The 19,044-nt window shown below is 46.6% G+C and overlaps 1 protein-coding gene across 6 annotated transcripts in view; it reads left to right on the top strand.

Moving 5' to 3' along the window:
- Positions 1-14,576, top strand: part of Rubcn (rubicon autophagy regulator) — a 61,630-nt gene extending 47,054 nt beyond the window's left edge. For 4 of the 6 annotated variants that reach the window (XM_051149799.1, XM_051149797.1, XM_051149796.1 and 1 more), the window contains 9 exons: positions 9,044-9,101; positions 9,452-9,584; positions 10,344-10,489; positions 11,249-11,313; positions 11,706-11,944; positions 12,487-12,548; positions 12,906-13,059; positions 14,000-14,093; positions 14,304-14,576. In XM_051149799.1, the coding sequence (XP_051005756.1) occupies positions 9,044-9,101; positions 9,452-9,584; positions 10,344-10,489; positions 11,249-11,313; positions 11,706-11,944; positions 12,487-12,548; positions 12,906-13,059; positions 14,000-14,093; positions 14,304-14,482 (1,130 nt within the window). In that variant the 3' untranslated portion in view covers positions 14,483-14,576. Of the gene's footprint in view, positions 1-9,043; positions 9,102-9,451; positions 9,585-10,343; positions 10,490-11,248; positions 11,314-11,705; positions 11,945-12,486; positions 12,549-12,905; positions 13,179-13,999; positions 14,094-14,303 lie in introns of those variants that run through there. The other 2 variants (XM_051149798.1, XM_051149801.1) reach the window with 2 other exon arrangements.
- The last annotated feature ends 4,468 nt before the right edge of the window (positions 14,577-19,044 follow it).

Raw genomic sequence — 19,044 nt, 5'->3', positions numbered from 1 at the left:
GTTCTGTCTTGGATTTTTGGTATTGGTGGTAGATAAGAGCCTAATATTTATTTCATACTGAGTAAAATCCAATGTGAAGCCCCACATCTTCCTATTTGAACACCTATTCTAACTATAGAAATTCACTGAGTTGTACACACTTTGGGTCTGGTTAATTTTGGTGCTTGATATTTTTCTTTATTTCCAGGTTTTTTTAATAATAAAGCTTATATTAGGAAAGAAACAATCAAATTAAGAATTTAAGTTCCGGGCCTGGAGAGATGATGGCTCAGCACTTAAGAACACTGATTCCTCTTCCAGAGGACTCGGGTTCTGTTACTAGAACCCTTGTCAGATGCCTCACAGCCACCTGCAGCTCCAGCTCCAGCTCCAGGGAATCCAATGACTCTGGACTCTATGGACACTCGCACTCACTTGCACATGCACACACACATACCACATAATTAAAAAATAAATTCTTTCTTAAAATTTACCTTTATTAAGTTCAGGCCAGGTGTGATGATCCACACCTTTAATTCCAGTACTTGTCAGGTGGACTCCTGTCAGTTTGAGGCCATCTGAGGTCTATGTAGTGAGTTCAGGCCAACCAAGCCTACATAGTGAGACCCTGTGCCAGGAAAAAATAGAAGCCTGGGTGCTGGACAGACTCAGCAGTTAAGAGTTGTTTATTTGACAAGAATAAGCCAGGTGTTAGTGGTGGCACAGAGCTTTAATCTCAGCACTCAAGAGGCAGAGGCAGAGGCAGAGGCAGAGGCAGATGGATCTCTGTGAGTTCAAGACCAGCCTGCTCTACAGATCAGGACAGCCAGTGCTGCAAGGTGAAACCTTGTCTGGAAAAAGAAAAAAAACAAACAAAAACGAAAAAACATTAGGAAACCCTGGGCTGGGCTGGGCAGGGTAGGGCAGGGCAGATGGCTCAGAGGTTAAGAGCACTGTCTGTTCTTCCACAGGTCCTAAGTTCAATTCCCAGTAGCTCACAACCATCTATAATGTGATCTGATGCCCTCTTCTGTTATGCAGGTGTATATGCAAATAGAGTACTCATACATAAAATAAATAAAACTTTTTAAAAACTGAAAAAATAAAAAAGAATCCCTGGGTCAAACTAACCCGAAGATCCAAATTAAGATTCAAGAGGAAAAAAGGAGCCATTACAACAGATATGAGTGAAATCCAGGGACTCATTTGTGAATTCTTTGAAAACTTAAATTGCAAAAACCTCAGAAATCTAGGAGAAGCAGATACATTGCTAGACACACATGACCTGCCAAAGTCAAATGAAAGGGCTCACAGGACTTAGCAGGTCTATAGCAGGCAGCATGGCTAATGTAGAAGCAGGGTCCCAGACACTAAAGGCACAGGATCAGGCAGATTCACTGCTGAGTTTTATCAGACCTTTAAAGAAGAATGAAAAAGGGAAACTCACCTATGTTTTGTACCACACAGTGGTTGGGGCAGGGAAGGCCAGGAGGAAGGAATGTAACCGGATGTCTCTCAAAAGTAGTGAGATGACCCTGTGGTAAAGAGCACTTGCTGCTCCTCTAGAGGACGCAAACTTTTACCTGTAACTCCAGCTCCTGGGCATCCATATTCTTTTCTGGCTTCACAGGGCACCTGTGCCAACATGCATAATGTGCCACATGCAGACCACATCCATACTTGTAGTTAAAAATAAATACTTTTATAGTAATGATTTCAGTTTTGTGTTCTCAGTACACATAAGTTCCTAATTATGAAAATATAACTTTAAATGCATTTCTCTAGCTTCCTTTCCACCTTTGACTCGTCGTCTGTTTCTGGTTTTTATTCAGGCTTATGTCAAAACCTTCCTGGAAAATATCATACCTCTCAGGAGCAATCTCCCTGATAGTGTCCAGAGGTTTTCAGGCATGCTTCCTCTTGGTCATCTTAAGTCATCCCATACTATTGAAAATTCTTTGGGGCTACTGCATTGTTCCATGCCTGTGAAGAGATAGATAAAGCATTTAATTGGGGCTGGCTTACAGTGTCAGAGGTTAGTTCATTATCATCAGGGCAGGGAGCATGGTGGCAGACATTCAGTCATGGTACTGGAGGAGTAGCTGAGAGTTCCACATACTGATCTGTAGGCAAAGAGACAGACACTGGGCCTGGCATGGGCTTTTGAAACCTCAAAGCCCACCCCCAATGACATACTTCCTCCAACAAGGCCACCCCTCCTAACCCTTTTAATCCTTTCAAATAGTGCCACTCCCTGACAACTAAGAATTCAAATAGATGAGCGTATGGGGGCCATTCTTATTCAAACCACCACAGATTCTTTGATCAGGAGGCCTATCAGGCACACACCTGTAATTACAGGACTCAGGAGGCAGAGGCAGGTGGATGGATCTCTGTGAGTTCGAGGCCAGCCGGGCCTACAAAGCCAGTCAAGAACAGCCAGGACTACAAGAGAAACCCTGTCAAAAAAAAAAAAAAAAAAAAGTGTGGGGGGGCTATCAGAATTTATAACACCTTTTTAAAAAGTACAGTGTAAAAGGAACTTTTATTCCTCTGTTTCAATTGTTGTTTTAAAGGATTACTGCCTCTGTCTGCTAACCTAGGCCTAGTCCTGGAAGCTTCTATCTAGCCTCCACACAATCTAATTTAGGCCTACAATGTTTTCAGCCTCTGAGACTTATTGCTTAAATAAGCTCACCTTTTCTTGTTCTTACTAAGCTCTGAGCTGGCTTGTTCAATTCAGCTGTTTTGGCTCAAACTCCTCTCCCAGCTAACTACAATGTAGATTTTCTCTTGGCCCCTGAATTGCTCTTCTTAGCCTCAAACTAACTCCAGCAATCCTTTCTAATCTTCTGGCTCATATAGTCTTCACCTGTGTTAGCTTGTTCTCTCATTCAACCTCTCTGTAAAACTGTCCCGGTAAAACTGCCTACCTCTGCTCCCTCACCCCCCCTCTCTCTCTCTCCTTAAGTAGCCTCCCTGTCCTCCCTGTTCTCTTGAGAGTTAGGTATATCCAATTCTGTCAAATCCTTTCTTTTTCTGCCACTCCATTAGACATCATATTCAAACATGGGTGCTTCCTTCTACAAACTAACTACCTTCCTTTGGGCTTAAAGGCATGTGCCATCACACCTGCACCTAAGCTTTTCTTTACCTGAAACGTGCTCTCTACCAGGCTGGCCTTGAACTCAGATCTCCTTGCCTCTGTCTCTTGGATTAAAGGCGTGTTTATATTTCAGCCATGTTATCTCTTGCCAGAGCAGCCATGTTCTGAATTAAAATTCCTCTACAGAAGTATCATATTATGGGTTCATTATGATAAGCAATCTGCATATTGCATAAACCTCTGATTAATGTAATCACTTTTCTCAGATTATGGCTCACTAATTAGGCTATATGAATTCGAGTGTTCATAAAGAAAATGGACTTCAAATCCACTTCTTCTGGCAATAAAGAATATAACCCTAAAGAGGTAGAAAATCTAATCATAAAATAGATTACATGCATATCCATATCCATATATGTAGAGAATCTATTCACAAAATAGATGTATAATATATACATGCCTATTAACATATATTTATTTAAAAAACAGACCTGGCCAAGTGGTGGGGCATACACCTTTAATCCCAGCACTCAGGAGGCAGAGACTGGTGGATCTCTTGAGTTCAAGGCCAGCCTGGTCTACAGAGTGAGTTCCAGGACAGCCAGGGCTACACAGAGAAACCCTGTCTTGGAAAAAACAAACAAACAAAACAAAAAAACCTCAGATCTGTTAAAGTATACTTTACATAACAAAGTTTACCTACTACAAATGTACAACTCAGTAACATTTGATAAATTTGCTGAGTTCAGCAGCCTTTGCTATAATCTAGTTTTAGTGGATTTTCCTCGTTCCAGTGTGATCTGTGTATTTGTCCGTGGTCATGAACTGTTCCCACCCCAGCCTCAGTTTACCACTAATGCATGCACTCTTATAGAGATGCCCTTTCTGGGCATTTCATATAAACGGAATCATACAGTATGTGATGTATGGTCTCGCATCCCTGATTCTGTCTCTGTCTATTTTTGGTTGTGGTATCTGGCAAATTGGTTTGCTATTTGGTGTCGGCCAAATTGATTTCATAAACTTCTAATTCTAAATAGTCTTTTCATTTTGGGGTTCAAGATATGTTGTTCTAGCCGAGCATAGTGACCCACGCCTTTGATCCCAGCACTCAGGAGGCAGAGGCAGGAGGATCTCCGTGAGTTCGAGGCCAGCCTGGTCTACAAAGTGAGTCCAGGACAGCCAGGGCTACACAGAGTAACCCTGTCTTGAAAAAAAATCTATTGTTCTTATCCCCCACCCACCTTTGTCCTCTTGTGTTGTAGCTTTATCGGTTCTTCCTTCTGTAGATTTTTTTAGAGTTTCAGTCCACTGCATGTGGACTTCTGGGTCCAATTAGGAGACAGAAAATAGCACGACAGTTTGAATAGGGAGCATTGACTGTTAAGAGTTTTACACTGTAATAGGGAGTTGAAGGCATGGGAGAGAAGCACCTAAGGAATAAAGAGGACCTGAGAGAACGCAGGAAGGGTTGCTACAGATGGCAACCGCTCTCCCGGGGCCTGGAAGGCAGCAGCACCAGCCCGTGTCCCCAGGTCTGAGATCCAGGCTGCCTGGCAGAGGAGCTTCTGAAGCATCAAAGCACAGAGCTGCCTTGAGTTGCATTGTGGGCGCCTTCCATAGGGAAAGGCCATGCCAAGAGCCTCCTGTGGGAAGCTACTCTCAGTGCCTTACCTCAGAACTCAGGCAGGACTAGGAGGAACAGCCAGTGGAGAAAAGCTAAGCCCCCAACATTTACTATAAAGCTCTCCAAGATGTGCTGTGGGAAATCATTTGTGAGAGCAACTGCTAATTGCATTCTGCTCTGGCACTGCGAGGGCACACTTCCCTGGGCAGTATCAGTGCCAGCCTAGATAGAAGCACAGCCAGCTGCAACAGGACAGCTCCTTCCTCCTCAGCATCTTCTCAGTGCCTCTAGGGACAAGGCTTTACTTATGCCAGCTGATCCAGGAGACATGTTTGAAGCACAGCAGACTTGGGGCTCAAAAGCACAATAAATTGAAATCTAATCTAATCTATATATAAAGAAGAGTACCCATGAACTGTATTTTGTGATAAGAAAAATCTGTTTCAAGTTCGCCCTGGACAGTTTCATGTCAGTTTGATACAAGTTGGAGTTACCTAAAAGGAGGAAACTCAAAATTGAGAAAATGCCTCCCTAAGATCCAGCTGTAGGGCATTTTCTTAATTAGTTATTGATGGGGGAGGACCCAGCCCATTGAGGGTGGTTCCATCCCTGGGCTAATAGACTGGGGTTCTAGAAGAAAACAGTCTGAACAAGCCATGAGGAGCACTCCTCCGTGGTCTCTGCATCAGCTCCTGCCTCCAGGTCCCTGCCCTGCTTGAGTTCCTGTCCTGTCCTCCCTCAGTGATGGACTGTCACCTGGAAGTCTACACTGAAATAAACTCTTTCTTCCCCAAATTGTCTTGGCCATGCTGTTTTGTCATAGCAACTACCCTGACTAGGATAAAGTCCAAGATAATCAATTGTTTCTCTCCCACTCTTTTAAATAATTGTTAAAGATTTATTTATTTATTTATTTAATGTATATGAGTGGTCTAATCTACATCTAGAGCCTGAATGCCAGAAGAGAGCACTGAATCTGTTGTAGATGATTGTGAGCCAGTATGTGGTCCTGGGGATTGAACTCAGGACCTCTGGAAGACCAGCCAGTATTCTTAATTGCTGGGCCATTTCTCCAGCCCCTTAAATAAAATTTTAACAACAATAATAGTTCACCATTTTACCATTTTCCTTTTTGAGTTAGAAATTATAGAAAACTCACCAGCATTGGGTCCCCTGATATGTCAAAAGGTCACTTTATCTGCTAAAAGGAAAGTAAATCGAAACCATTATCAATATAGCCAGTACATTTTGAATTTAACTTCCAGAATTTCATTTATTTTGTTTTAAAAATGTGTAGATTTTGCTAAGATGCCAAAATTGTACCCACTTCTTCTCTCACTCCATAGAGGACCTTCCTCCCATGATGTGACATTGTTTTATTGTTTTGTTTTTATTTTTATTTTGTGTGTGAGGACAGGCACATGCTACTGCATGCATGCGGGTGTCTGAGTGCAACCATGTGGATCCTGGGGATTGACTCAAGTCCTCATGGCTGGCAGAGGTACCTTTACCTCTAGAGCCATGCTGCCAGCTCCTGTTTTTATAACTTTCCCTAGTCAGTAGTAACAGTTGCCTTATTCTATAGAAAACACCAAAAGCACTTCAAATAAATAATCTTGGAAAAATATATTTGCTTTAAATATGTATTTGTTTTTGTTCAAAGCATGAATAAGAGTTTTTGTAATTGTGTTAAGCTCTACTAAGAAGGTGAAGACTTCCTTCTGTTCTCTACAGAGCACTTTCCTCCCTCACTGTTTTAGACCTTGGTGCGGTTATATCAATGTGCTCAGCTAGTGGTCCACCCACGGCAGCTTAGTCGTCAGCAGGATGCCCCACGGGCTCAGTCAAGTCAGGATGTTTGATGGGTGTATATCCACTTTACTGTCAGTGCTGTCTCACCCTCTGCTCTGGGGACCCTTACCCCAAGCCTGTGTGGCCCTCCACACTCTTGTATTTATGGTTAGCTAAAAGGCCCTTGTCTCATGCCTCCTCTGACCTTTTTGTGTATCTGTGAAAAGGAATAATAGGTTAAATCTAGCTTGATTATAGGTTCTAAAGAAAAGAGAACAAGGAGGGGGAAAAAGACTTCCTTATTTGAAGATGAAATGCTTTGCTTAAATACAGAGTTGCATCCTGAGAAATATATCCCTAGGTGGCTTTGTATGACTATCATAGGTCATAGAATTCACTTACACCAGCTGAGATGGCTGCTGTGTCACTTGATGATAGAAACTCATGGGACCGCTATCATATACATTGGAGCCGATGGTTTCCTTAGCAACTGTTACCAACTGCCTCTTCTGTAGTGTGTAACAGTTTCTTTTATAACCTGGCCTATGGTATGAAAATTGGTTAGCTCCTTATTCAAGGACATCTGTCTGAGATTTTCTTTCATTTTTCCCTATCACTCCCAAGCAGAATGAAATTTGCAAAAATTTTAATTGATTTTAGCCAGTTATTCATTGGCTAGAGAGCATCATAAATGTTATTTGACAAGACAAGATTAATGTTGACTCCAAGTAGCATTTATGATCCCCAAATCAGTGGTGCAGAACACAACAGTCGTGTGGCGGTCTAGTTGCTGCTGCCCAGACATTTTCACCCTCTTCTCCACCAACACTAGTGACCATAGACTAGGTGACCAGCATGCTTTGGGATCTGTACGATTTGTGTGACTCAAAGTCAGACAGAAAATGTGACATAAGTGAGTATCTTTTTTTGTCAAATAAAATGGTCTTTTTGTAATTAACCAGCAGGGGGCGGGGGGAAGGTTGCTGTCTTGTTTTTATATGCTTTAAATGCAAATGAAGGCTGGGAGACAGCTCAGTATTAGCGCTCTTGCCTATCACAGACGGGCCCTGAGCCTCATCTCCACCACTGCCCCAAATAAATAGTCCATGAAAGCAAATTGAAAGCTGCCTGTAGCTTTGAGGCCATAAGTTTGTGAACAATATTATTTGAGTTATACTTGTAAAGCTCAGGAATTAGACATGATCTCATTTCCTCTCAGAGATGCTCTGTAACCCAGTTGTACACACAAAAGCATTTATGTGCAGTTGATGCATGAGACACAGTTGAGCTACTCACAGCCCAGGGCAGAGTGATGTCATATAAGCCTGGTGCTCTCCCGAGTACTCAAGACAGAGGAGATTGGGCATTGTGCAGTATTACTTAATGGATAAAGGGTCCTCTTGATGGGCATCAAAGGAAGTAAGAAATAAGATTACCAAACGGCCTTTCCATGACTTGGTTAGGTACTGACTAACTTTCTAGAATATGACTTCTATAGTATTTGGCTCAATGAAGTCTCTGTAGGCTCAGGCCTGTCTCTAGAAATAAGCTTTTGGAGGGTTGTGCACAATGGCACACGCCTTTAATCCCAGCACTCGTGAAGCAGAGGCAGGTGGATCTCTGTGAGTTTGAGGCCAGCCTGGTCTACAAAGCAAGTCCAAAACAGCCAGGGATACACAAGAAACCATGTCTGAAAAGAATACCCCCCCCCAAAAAAGAAAGAAATATGCTTTGGAAAGTCTCATTTTTCTGTAATTATACATGAGATTTCTATAGTAGCAGGCATGTTAGCAGTCCCTGTGGAAAGCTGGTTACCAGGCTTCTCCAGGGGGTCTCAAGCCATGGAGAAGTTGTTTCCCTCCCCGAGCCAGCAGACAGGAGTAAAATTGTCCCACAAGACTTTATTCCAAAGCTAGAGAAAGCACCTAACATTCAGGGTGACAGTGAGTAGCTAGACACAGTTTCCAGCTCCACAGGCATTTAATAAAAAAAACCCTCTAGGATCTAGGTTTTATATCGGGTGATAATGGTTCACTAAAAGAACCAGACAGAGCCCTTACCTTGAGGTGCTGTCAGCAGCACGTGATCCCCCTGCCTCCGCCTCTCCAGTGCTGGAATTACAGGCACGAGCTACCTACCACACCAGCTTTGCGAGCATATCAGCTAAGAAAGCTTGAGAGTGGAGAATGAAGGAGATGCAGTAGTCATACTGTGTGCCAGCAGTGAGTGCGTCCCCGTGTGCCTGCAGATTTCCTTTTCTCACTCACTGTCTTACACCAAATCTGAGTTTGTGTTTCCCCCTCGGTTTGTAACCACTTTGGCCTTTGCAGTGCTCTGCATGGTGTCACTTGTCCTGCCCGTGACATGGATGGAGACAGGCTCTAAGTAGAGCTTCATCTGTTCAGTACCCCGCACAGAGTGTAGCACCCAGCTCTAACCCTAGTGCCCGGCTGCAGCGCCTGCCCACCCGCCCGTGAGGCTTCCCGTAGCTCCTCTTCCTTCCTCACTTCCTGCTCCGCCTATCTCTGGTTTCCATGCAGATGCTGACATCCGGAGGAGTACAGTCTCAAACGGCAAGGCATCCTTCTCCCAGAACTTGTGAGTATCTTTTCATTCATGTTAGTAACCTTGGGGTACAAGGAGAAACAAACCCAGACTGTGGCCCGTGGTTGAGAAAGGTCACACTATAAATAGGCGTCGTGTCCATTTTAATTAAAATATAGAACTCTTAACTGCAGTACCACGTAATGCTCGTAGGTGAGATCAGGACTCGTTTGTAGTCTGAGAACAATTAAGAACAGCACATTATTTCACAGTGCATGTGTGTCTGGCAGTGAGTAAAGAAACTGGACAGACTCCGCGTGTAGTTGAGAGGTTTGCGCATGTGGTCTTGGGTCCAGTCTTCCTGGCTTTGTGTACTCAGCTCTCCCCAACTGTGCCCTTTGCAGCTCCCATAGCTTCCTACACTCCACATCGGCTGAGGCAGTCGCCATGGGGCTTCTGAAGCAGTTTGAAGGGATGCAGCTCCCAGCCGCCTCAGAGCTAGAGTGGCTGGTGCCAGAGCACGACGCCCCACAGAAGGTAGCTTTTTCCGTTCTTCCCTGTGAACCTTCCGGTCTTGTTTTCCTTTCTCGCATGGCCCCAGTCTAGAATGAGCCTACATATCTTCCCTTACTGAGGAACACCACTGGTAACAAGTGTGTTGAGTGGCCGAGTGAATGGGCGGGTGGGTGGGTGAATGCTTGCTTGCCTGGGTTTGCCCTGGCCGTCGCTCCTTCACTGTCCTCTTTGACAGAAGAAAAGCCCATGTTGTGTGACTAACTTTAAGACACTGTGGAAGTGAATCGCTCAAACTTTTTTGCTCTGTAGTTGAATCTTTTAAGACATGAGTGTGTTTGCATAGTAGAGGTGCTGGGAAATGTAGGGGCAGCATCAGCAATGGCTACTAGCGCCCTAAAATGCCGTTTCTCTTTGCTTCTTGGAACTCAGGATTCTTGCTTCTAGTAGCCTGGTACTTGTTTGTTTTTATTTATTTTATTTTATTTTATTTTTTATTTTTTGGCTTTTTGAGACAGGGTTTCTCTGTGTAGCTTTGGCTGTCCTAGACTAGCTTTGTAGACCAGGCTGGCCTTGAACTCACAGTGATCCACCTGCCCCTGCCTCCCGAGTGCTCCTCTGCCTCCCGAGTGCTTACTTGTTTGTTTTTAAATCTGTTCGTTGAAGTCTCAGCCTGTGGTAATTCTGAATGGTTTGTCACCTGCTTCTGTTGTGTCCAGAAGGGCTGCATGTGTGTGTGCCATAGAGTCTCCAGGCCAGCTCACATGCCCTTTTCTCCTGCAGCTCCTGCCTATCCCCGACTCACTGCCCATCTCACCAGACGATGGGCAGCATGCGGACATCTACAAGCTGCGTATCCGTGTCCGTGGCAACCTGGAGTGGGCTCCACCCCGGCCTCAGATTATTTTCAATGTTCATCCAGCCCCAACGTGAGTGGCCATGCCCTTTATCAGAAGGATTTGTTCTCTCTGCACTATAGAAGCGATCTTCTTACCTTCTCGCTCTGCCTCTGGTTGTGTTTTCCACACAGTTCTGTGTATTTAAAAGCACAGAAGGAAGACTCCCCATTTTATTTTTGTTTGTTGGTTCCTTTTTTTTTTTTTTTAAAGATTTATTTATTATTATGTATACGGTGTTCTGCCTGCATATACATCCACAGGCCATAAGATGGCATCAGATCACATTATAGATGGTTGTGAGGCACCATGTGGTTGCTGGGAATTGAACTCAGGACCTCTGGAAGAGCAGCCAGTGCTCTTAACCTCTGAGCCATCTGTCCAGCCCCTGTCCTTCAGCTTTCCCCACTCCCCACTTTAAGTCAGCATTTCAGACTGTTGTCTTCCTCCCAGTACTTCGCGAGCTCACGTCTTCTCTTTTTAAGATAAATGCTTTTCTCTCCCATTGTTCCCTCTCATTTATGAGTCCTCATTCCTTGTGTCTGTACAGAAAATGTGGTGCACTGTTGCGGAGAATCGCCACCGTGGCCTGACGCAGTAAATCCTAACCTCATAGCCCCTCACTTTGTGTTAGTTCTGCCAGTAGAAATGAGTTTTGTCCAACTTTACAAAGAAGCTGGTGAATTCCCAGCTCTTCCATCCTTAATGAGTGCCTTTGTCCCCTCGCCTTTTACACCTCTGAGCCCTGTGGAGCTGCCATCTGCTAACGCTGGCTCCTTCCCCTCTCTGTAGAAGGAAGATCGCTGTGGCCAAGCAGAATCACCGCTGTGCGGGATGTGGCATCCGGACCGAGCCTGGTAAGTTCGCATCGTGACTGAGAGCTTTGCCCTCTCCCACGTCTGTCTAAAGCAACCAGAAGAGATGATAGAGCAGACATGGGGAAAGGAAAGAGAGGCCTGGACAGGAGGTGAGGCCTAGGCAGGAGTTGGAGGTGGGGGGTGGAGTTACCTCACGGAGCAGTACACTGCAGTATCCTGTAGAAATTGGCTCATTGCGGCTAGGTTCTTGGAGACTGGGTCTCATTAGCTCTGGCAGTTTTGGATTCTTCAGTGGCCTCCAGGATGGGGTGCAGGAATTATAGATCCCACTGTGCGAGTTTTTTCCAGAAGTGGTCGACCCTCCCTGCCTGCCTTTTGAATGATCACCAGCTCCTGCGCACATCTAGCCTTTGGCCCTCTGCGTTTCCTAGATTATATCAAGCGGCTGCGCTACTGTGAGTACCTGGGCAAGTACTTCTGCCAGTGCTGCCATGAGAACGCCCAGATGGCCGTCCCCAGCCGCATCCTGCGCAAGTGGGACTTCAGCAAGTACTACATCAGCAACTTTTCCAAGGACCTGCTCATCAAGATCTGGAACGACCCTCTCTTCAACGTGCAGGACATCAATAGCGCCCTCTATAGGAAGGTCAAGCTGCTCAATCAAGTCCGGGTAAGACCTCAGCAGTTCCTGTTTCTCCTCTCCTAGCTCCTGTCTTTGTTGTGCACTTCCCTTAGGTCACCACACTGCTTGTCACAGTCACCGCTCATGTTCTCTGTGCTTTCCTGTCTTCTGATTTCCAGTGCTGGGGATCGAGCCCTGTATTGTTACCCATAGTACTGCACGCCCTCTACCACAGGGCTGCACCTCACAGTTCCTGGCTTCCTGTCCTCCCGGACTCTCAAGCCTCACAGCAGCTCTCAGGCTGCAGACATAGCACTTGACAGCAAAACAGTTTCTGCACTCACTGAGAGCAGGGTTGGGAATTTGACTCCCAGAGTTCTCAGCGGCTGCCAAGTGTGTCTGAATGAGACTGCTGACCTAGCAGAAGGGCCCTCCTGGGCCAAAGGTCACTCTGAAGTGAGTTGTTGAGGCTGTTGACCGACAGGCATGAGGGCAGTGCTCCTCTGGCTGCTCTGTGTGAGCGTCGCAGGCGCTGGCTGGCCCTTCTAACAACAGCTTCTTCTCTCCACTTCTCCACCCAATGTCCTCAGTTGCTGCGGGTTCAGCTGTACCACATGAAGAACATGTTCAAGACATGCCGACTGGCCAAAGAGTAAGTCTCCTGTGGAGGGAGGCCAGCGTCCTCCGGCTGCCCTGTTGTCTCCAGGGGAGCGTGTCCCAACAGCTGCCTCTGTTTTACATACGGAGGAGTTTGCAGAGATGTCTGAAACTAGTCAGTGGGAAGCCATGGCCGTTCTTAGGCCATGTCGGTCCAGGGCCAGACACCGTTCTCCAAGCTCACTGGACAGGGCTCATAAAGCACTTGGTGGTACGGGCAGCTGGGGTAGCCCAGAATACCGGGGCTGCCTGAACAGCACGTGCCCCTGTCAGCCTCTCTCCAGCTGAGCTGGGATTTTTGTACATCATGTGCCGTATGAAGTGTTTATTTCCTCTCTCCCACTTCCTGTAGGCTTTTGGATTCCTTTGACATAGTTCCAGGCCACCTGACAGAGGATCTCCACCTGTACTCACTGAGCGACCTGACCGCAACCAAGAAGGGGGAACTGGGGCCGCGGCTGGCTGAGCTCACCAGAGCAGGAGCTGCCCACGTGGAGAGGTGCATGGTGAGGAGGCCAAGCTCCACCCCGCAGCCTAGCCCTCGCCTGGCACTGTGGAGCTGTGGGGCAGGCTTCCTGTCATTTAGCGCCAGTTGACACTGAGAGAAAGCAGAAGGCTTCTCTAGGTTAGAGAAGGAAGCCCTGAGGAGCTGGGCCAGGAGGACTGTGAGTTCAGAGTCTGGGCTATAGATCAAAACCCCATCTTGAGAAAAGAGAAGGAATTGGGACAGGAGTTGATTCTGGTGTTGGCCGTGGGCTAGACTAAGCAGCCTCCACTGAAGACCCGCCTCACTCGGGGAGGACCTTTGGTCAGACTGTAGAGGCTCTTATTTTCTATCACAGTTTCAAGAAGTTTGCTCTCCCTGTAAGCCTGTTTTTTCTTTTTCTGGAATGAAGGTGATTCTTGGATGAACTGTCCTTTCCTCTTGAGCATTTGAGGGCCGATGAAATAGCTGATTTGATAGCATTTCTACAATTCTATTTACAAGAGTAACTTGATAGGTTTAACACACTAGAAATCCAGAAATGACACTTTTAGACCTGCCCATCTCGGCTGCCCAGTTTGTGACCCTGTGACAGGGTGGGGGCCATTTGGGGTGGGATGGAGTGGACAGTCTAACCTGACTAGAGGGTATTGTTTTGGGAACACATCCATGACTTTACCTTTCATCGTAATTAGTAGTGGTACCTGTTTCAAGGTAAAATAGATACCAGGACTGGATTATGGATTTGAGGACCCTCTTCTCACTACCATCCCCTCCCCCTTTCCTTTTCACTGAGGGCTGCTCCAGCGGCCTGTGTCTCTTGTCCTTACCTTCAGTTTTGTGTGGTGGTACCCAGCCCTGGTTTGGGTCCCACGCTCATGAGTCCAGGTCTAGGCTCTACACCATGCACAGTGGACCCCTTCCGGGCCAGTCCCTCACTTTGCTGCCATCCCTCTCCACAGCTGTGCCAAGCCAAGGGCTTCATCTGTGAGTTCTGCCAGAATGAGGATGACGTCATCTTTCCTTTTGAGCTACATAAGTGCCGAACCTGCGAAGGTGAGGATGGGGGCTAGAACATTGAGACAAGCAAGGCTGGGCACACGGTGAATGTATGACCTGAGAACCCTCTGTGAGCGAGAGTGTGGCGTGAGTGAACGGCTCCACCGCGCTCTGCCACTGCCAGGGAGTGGCGGCTGTGGTGATGGTTTGCTTCCAGCCTGGAATATTACAAATGGTTTTCTCCTCCCTCTTTTCCAACCTGACTAGAATGTAAAGCGTGTTACCACAAAGCTTGCTTCAAGTCTGGACGCTGCCCCCGGTGTGAGCGGCTGCAGGCCCGGCGGGAGTTGCTAGCCAAGCAGAGTCTAGAGTCCTACCTGTCTGACTATGAGGAGGAGCCCACGGAAGCCTTGGCTCTAGAGGCCACCGTCCTGGAGACCACCTGAGGGACGCACCTAAGCCCTTTGTCTAAGGGCCTGGCGAGGGCAGATACAGAACTGAGCCACGCCTTCAAGGAAGGCGAGGTCTTTTAAAATATATATAGTCATTTTTTATGACTTGTCTGCTGTCCAGGTGATGGGTCCAGTCTATTGTGACAGACATCTGAGGGCTTCAGGTATTTTCACCAGTCCTGATACTCGGAGTGCCTCTTGTCAGAGGCGTGGACAGCGAGAGCCAGTTCTCCTGACCCGCTTGGCCTGTTCCACTAGCACCAGATCTGGCTACAGCTGCAGCTCAAGGAACATTCCCGTTCTCGACTCAGTTCCTCAGCCTCTGAGCCAGGCCTTTCTCAGCCAATGATCTCCTTTGCTGCTGAAACCAGAGAATGGTATTTTCTCTGTCCAGTCCTGACCGAGACTAAGACTGTGCCCTGAGGCACAGAAGACAAAGGGGCTACATGGGGGGCATTCTGTCTGACTCTTACGTAAGTATTTGTGGGGTGGAGGGGGAAGGCAGGTAGGAATAAAATCATGATTGTCCCAGAATCCTCAGTGACCTCAAAGAGGCAACCATAACTTCCCTGTTTCAAATATTCCAGGCCTAGGTGGGCACAAGCTGGTTGGGTACTCTGGTGGGCTTGAAGCAAAGAACAGAACTGAGTCTTAGGCCAGGCCCATTTGTAGCCAGCACCACAAGCAGAAGTGAGACTGCAGCTGGTGCTTAAGGAACATTTATTCAGAGGAGTCCATGGCCTCCTGGGGTCTTGAGTCTCTCAGTTAACCAGCTTGAGTACAGGTGTGCTCCAAGCTCAGGCAAATCCCTGATGCCAGTGTAAGGCGAGAGAGAGACCCCACCTACCATCGCAGTCGCCACTCCCTTTCTGCTCTGTACAACCATCTGACCGTTGTGGTTCTAACTGCAGGTAGGACCCAACTCCATTCTCTGTCCCCTGCCCTCGGCAGAGCTGGGGCCCTTCCTGTTGGCTGCTCTCTTGCCTTAGTTTCTTTTCTCAGAGTTGGGAGAAGCCGTCCCACTTAGCAGCACTAGAGAACTTGACAGTTTGTGAATGTTTCTGTTTGCTCAGAATAACAGGCGCCTTTATGCCATTTATGCACTTAACCTCCTCAGCCTTGGTAACATACTGAACCATCCACTTCATGTTACTAATCTTAATAGCCTCTTCCCCATCACCTAATGTGCATTTCTGCACTTAAGTTTCCTGACTAGGCTGGACATGTCTGTGGTGGTGTTTGAACCGCTGCAGCGGCTAACCTCTGTGCAAACACTGGTCAGGGGTGCCTCTCAGAGCCTGGCAGTTCTGTGAACTAACATCCTCAGTGCTTTTGTCCCGGAGCTGACTTCTGTGTCTTCCTAGTAAAGTCATTTGGTCCAGGCTGTGCCCCAAGAAGTCAGACAAAGTTGCACTTGGTTGATGGAAGATGACAGGGAACTGAGCTGGGGGGACATTGATGTGACAGCCAAGCCGAGCTCTAGTAGAGCAAGAGGAACATGTCGCCTACAGTGTGGTTCCTCTGCCTCACCCTTGGGAGCTGACAACTGTATGGTGGGATGACCAGGCCCATTCTCAGTCGGCAGTGAGGCCAGGGCCCATTGTGAAGAGCTGGTTAGAAATCCCTTCCAACTCAGTTATTACCCGAGTCAGACCTCGGATTCAGAGCCTGACTCCACTTCCAGTTCGTGGCTGACTTCCCGTCCAGCTGTTAACCCCATGTCACCACACTGGAGGAGAGACTGCTGCCGTCCGTGCTCCCTGTCAACACAAACTCAAGCTGACCTCAGCAGCCTCACTGGCTGTTTCCCCGCCTCCCCTACCCCATCCCTTTAGATCCCATATCTTTTAGTGCTCCTGAATCTGTGCTGTCATTCCTGACCAAATGCCCACGTATTTATTTATTTGGGACTGGGGGATGGGGCAGAGGGGGCGTTGTGAAAGCACTTTGCCACTTAACAGTATCTGAGAATCCCCTGCCACATGGGGAGAGGCTTCCAGGGCACCACGGAGAATTTCCTGGTGGGTGAGGTGAGAGGGGAGCATCCGCTCTATACAGAGCTCCGGAGACCAGCTCCAGGACCCTGAGAGCTTGTCTCCCTGGACAGGTTCTCCGTGGAAGCCAAGTACACTGCACCTGGGAGCCTCTTCCTCTGCCGAGCTAAGAGGAGTGTTTGCTGAACTAACAGAAAAGGAGCAAGAGTCTAAATAAAAATGTTCTGTTTGTATACAACCTGTGTTCTGAACTGGATTTTCACCTACTGTAATTTGTGCACATCCTAACAGTTCACGGTCATCCTTAATAAACTAAGAAAATTAAATCTCGACTTTTATTTACCTGCTTTGATGACTGTGGAATGGTATTGTGTATCTACTGAAAAGCAACCACGTCTGAAAATTACCTGTGTGATTTTGGTGGCGTCTTTTCTACATGACTGTTTTTGTTAGTTGTTTTATTATTATTATTGTTGGCCTCACACTTGGAATCCTCCTGCCTCTGCCCCTCCCCCCACATGCTGGGATGATAGGTCAGACACCACCATACACCATGTACATGGCTTTTTAAAAGTCTCCTCATTATCTCCCACCACTGTCTAAAACCAACACTCATCTCTACCAACCTAACCATTAGTGACTCAGATTTGACTCCCTCCGAGTCACATGTCTGCCCAGTCACGCTTAGTCTCCTTCCCACTACCTGTCATCAAGTTCTTTGATTGTCTTTTCCTTTTTTCTTTTTTCTTTCTTTTTTTTTTTTTTTTTTTTTCAAGACAGGATTTCTCTGTGTAGCCTTGGCTGTCCTGGACTCACTTTGTAGACCAGGCTGGCCTTAAACTCACAGCAATCTGCCTGCCTCCCAAGTACTGGAGTTGCAGATGTGTTCAACCACATTGGCAGACAGTGGGGTTTTTTGTTTTTTGTTTGTTTGTTTGTTTTTTCTTTTTTATGTATCTCATTCTGGTTTTGTTTTGTTTTTCATTTTTTGAGACAGAGTCTCTCGGTGTAGCCTTGGCTGTCCTGGACTCACTTTGTAGACCAGGCTGGCCTCAAACTCACAGCGATCCGCCTGCCTCTGCCAAGTGCTGGGATTAAAGGCGTGCGCCACCACGCCCAGCCCTGTTCCATTTCTTCTACGCCCACACAAATGCAGGCTTTTCTCTCAGTTGTTTGGGGTCATGTCAGTTTCTTCCTGTTCATGCACTTTTTCCTGTTTATGCACTTTCATCACCCATTTCTGTGGTAGTCTGGGGCTGTAGCAGAGAGCAAAGTGCAGACAGGTCCTACCCACAAGAAAATGAAACACTTGTGTGGTAGACAGACATTGCACAAAGTCACCAGAGTGAATGCTTATAGTCAGCCATCTGTGCCTATAGGTCTTGGTTAAATAGCTAGGCAAGGTGACATATAGCTATAATCCTAGCATTTGGAGGCTCAAAAAGCCAACATATTTAGAAAAAAATACAGTAAAAGCTACCAAAAATTGAGAACACACTGCAGTAGCTATTTCCATTATATTAGATATTATGAGTTATATGGAGGTCATTTTAAATATGCAAATGACAGGAATAGATTACATGTAAATATTAAGCTATTTTATATTAAAGATTTGAGCATTGGTGGGTCTTGGGAAACCCTAGAACCAGTCCCCTATAGATAAGTGACAGCTAACCATTAATCTCGTTAATGGCTACAAAGGAAAAGAGCAAATGCTGTTTCAACAAAACCAGGATACATACTTGGGACAGGAGAAAGGAGAAGCCCCTGAGAGTGATTCTGCAGCTTCCCTGAGGATCCAACCAGAGGAACTGGGCAGAAAAGGGCTTACTGATTCAGATTTGATTACGTTGTGTAGTCCACACTGGCTTCAAAATTATTCTGCCACAGCCCCCATTCTGCTGTGGGTAACAAATGTGTACCGCCACAGCCAATTACAATTTTAAATTTAAGGAAATGTTTGCAAGGCTGGGCATAGTGGCACACACCTATAATCCCAGCCCTTGAGAGGCAGAGGCAGGTGGATCTCTGTGAGTTTGAGGCCAGTGTAGTCTACAAAGAGAGTACAGACCAACCAAGGATACACAGAGAAACCCTGTTTCAAGAAACTCCACTCCAAAAAAAGAAGAATAGAAGAGGTGTTTGTGTGAGTGTGGACACAGGCTTGTGTGTATGCAGCTAGCACTTGCATCCTCCCTTTGTTGAGGGGCGGGATCTCTGATGTGTCTGTTGTGTTGCATACCTCAGGCTAGATGGCCCTCAGGCTTCTGGGTAATTTTCCTGTCTCTGCTTCCTGTCTTGGTGTAGGAGGGCTAGGCTACAGATGATGCACATCACCATATCCAGCGTTGTAGTGGGTTCTGGGGAATCAAACGAGTCTGAGACGTGGTCTCTAAGGACTGTACTTGGGCCATCAGGCTTTTGTAGCTATTACTATTGTTTGCTGGGTAATCTTCCGATAATGCACCGCCCCACCCTCAAAGACAGGTCTCACATCACCCAGGCTGATCTCTAACTTGCTACCTAGCTGAGAATGGCTGAACTGATCCATTTGCCTCTGCC

The sequence above is a fragment of the Acomys russatus genome, chromosome 8 (assembly GCF_903995435.1).
Source record: "Acomys russatus chromosome 8, mAcoRus1.1, whole genome shotgun sequence".
Taxonomy (NCBI): Eukaryota; Metazoa; Chordata; class Mammalia; order Rodentia; family Muridae; genus Acomys; species Acomys russatus.
This window is presented reverse-complemented; position numbering and strand designations above follow the sequence as displayed.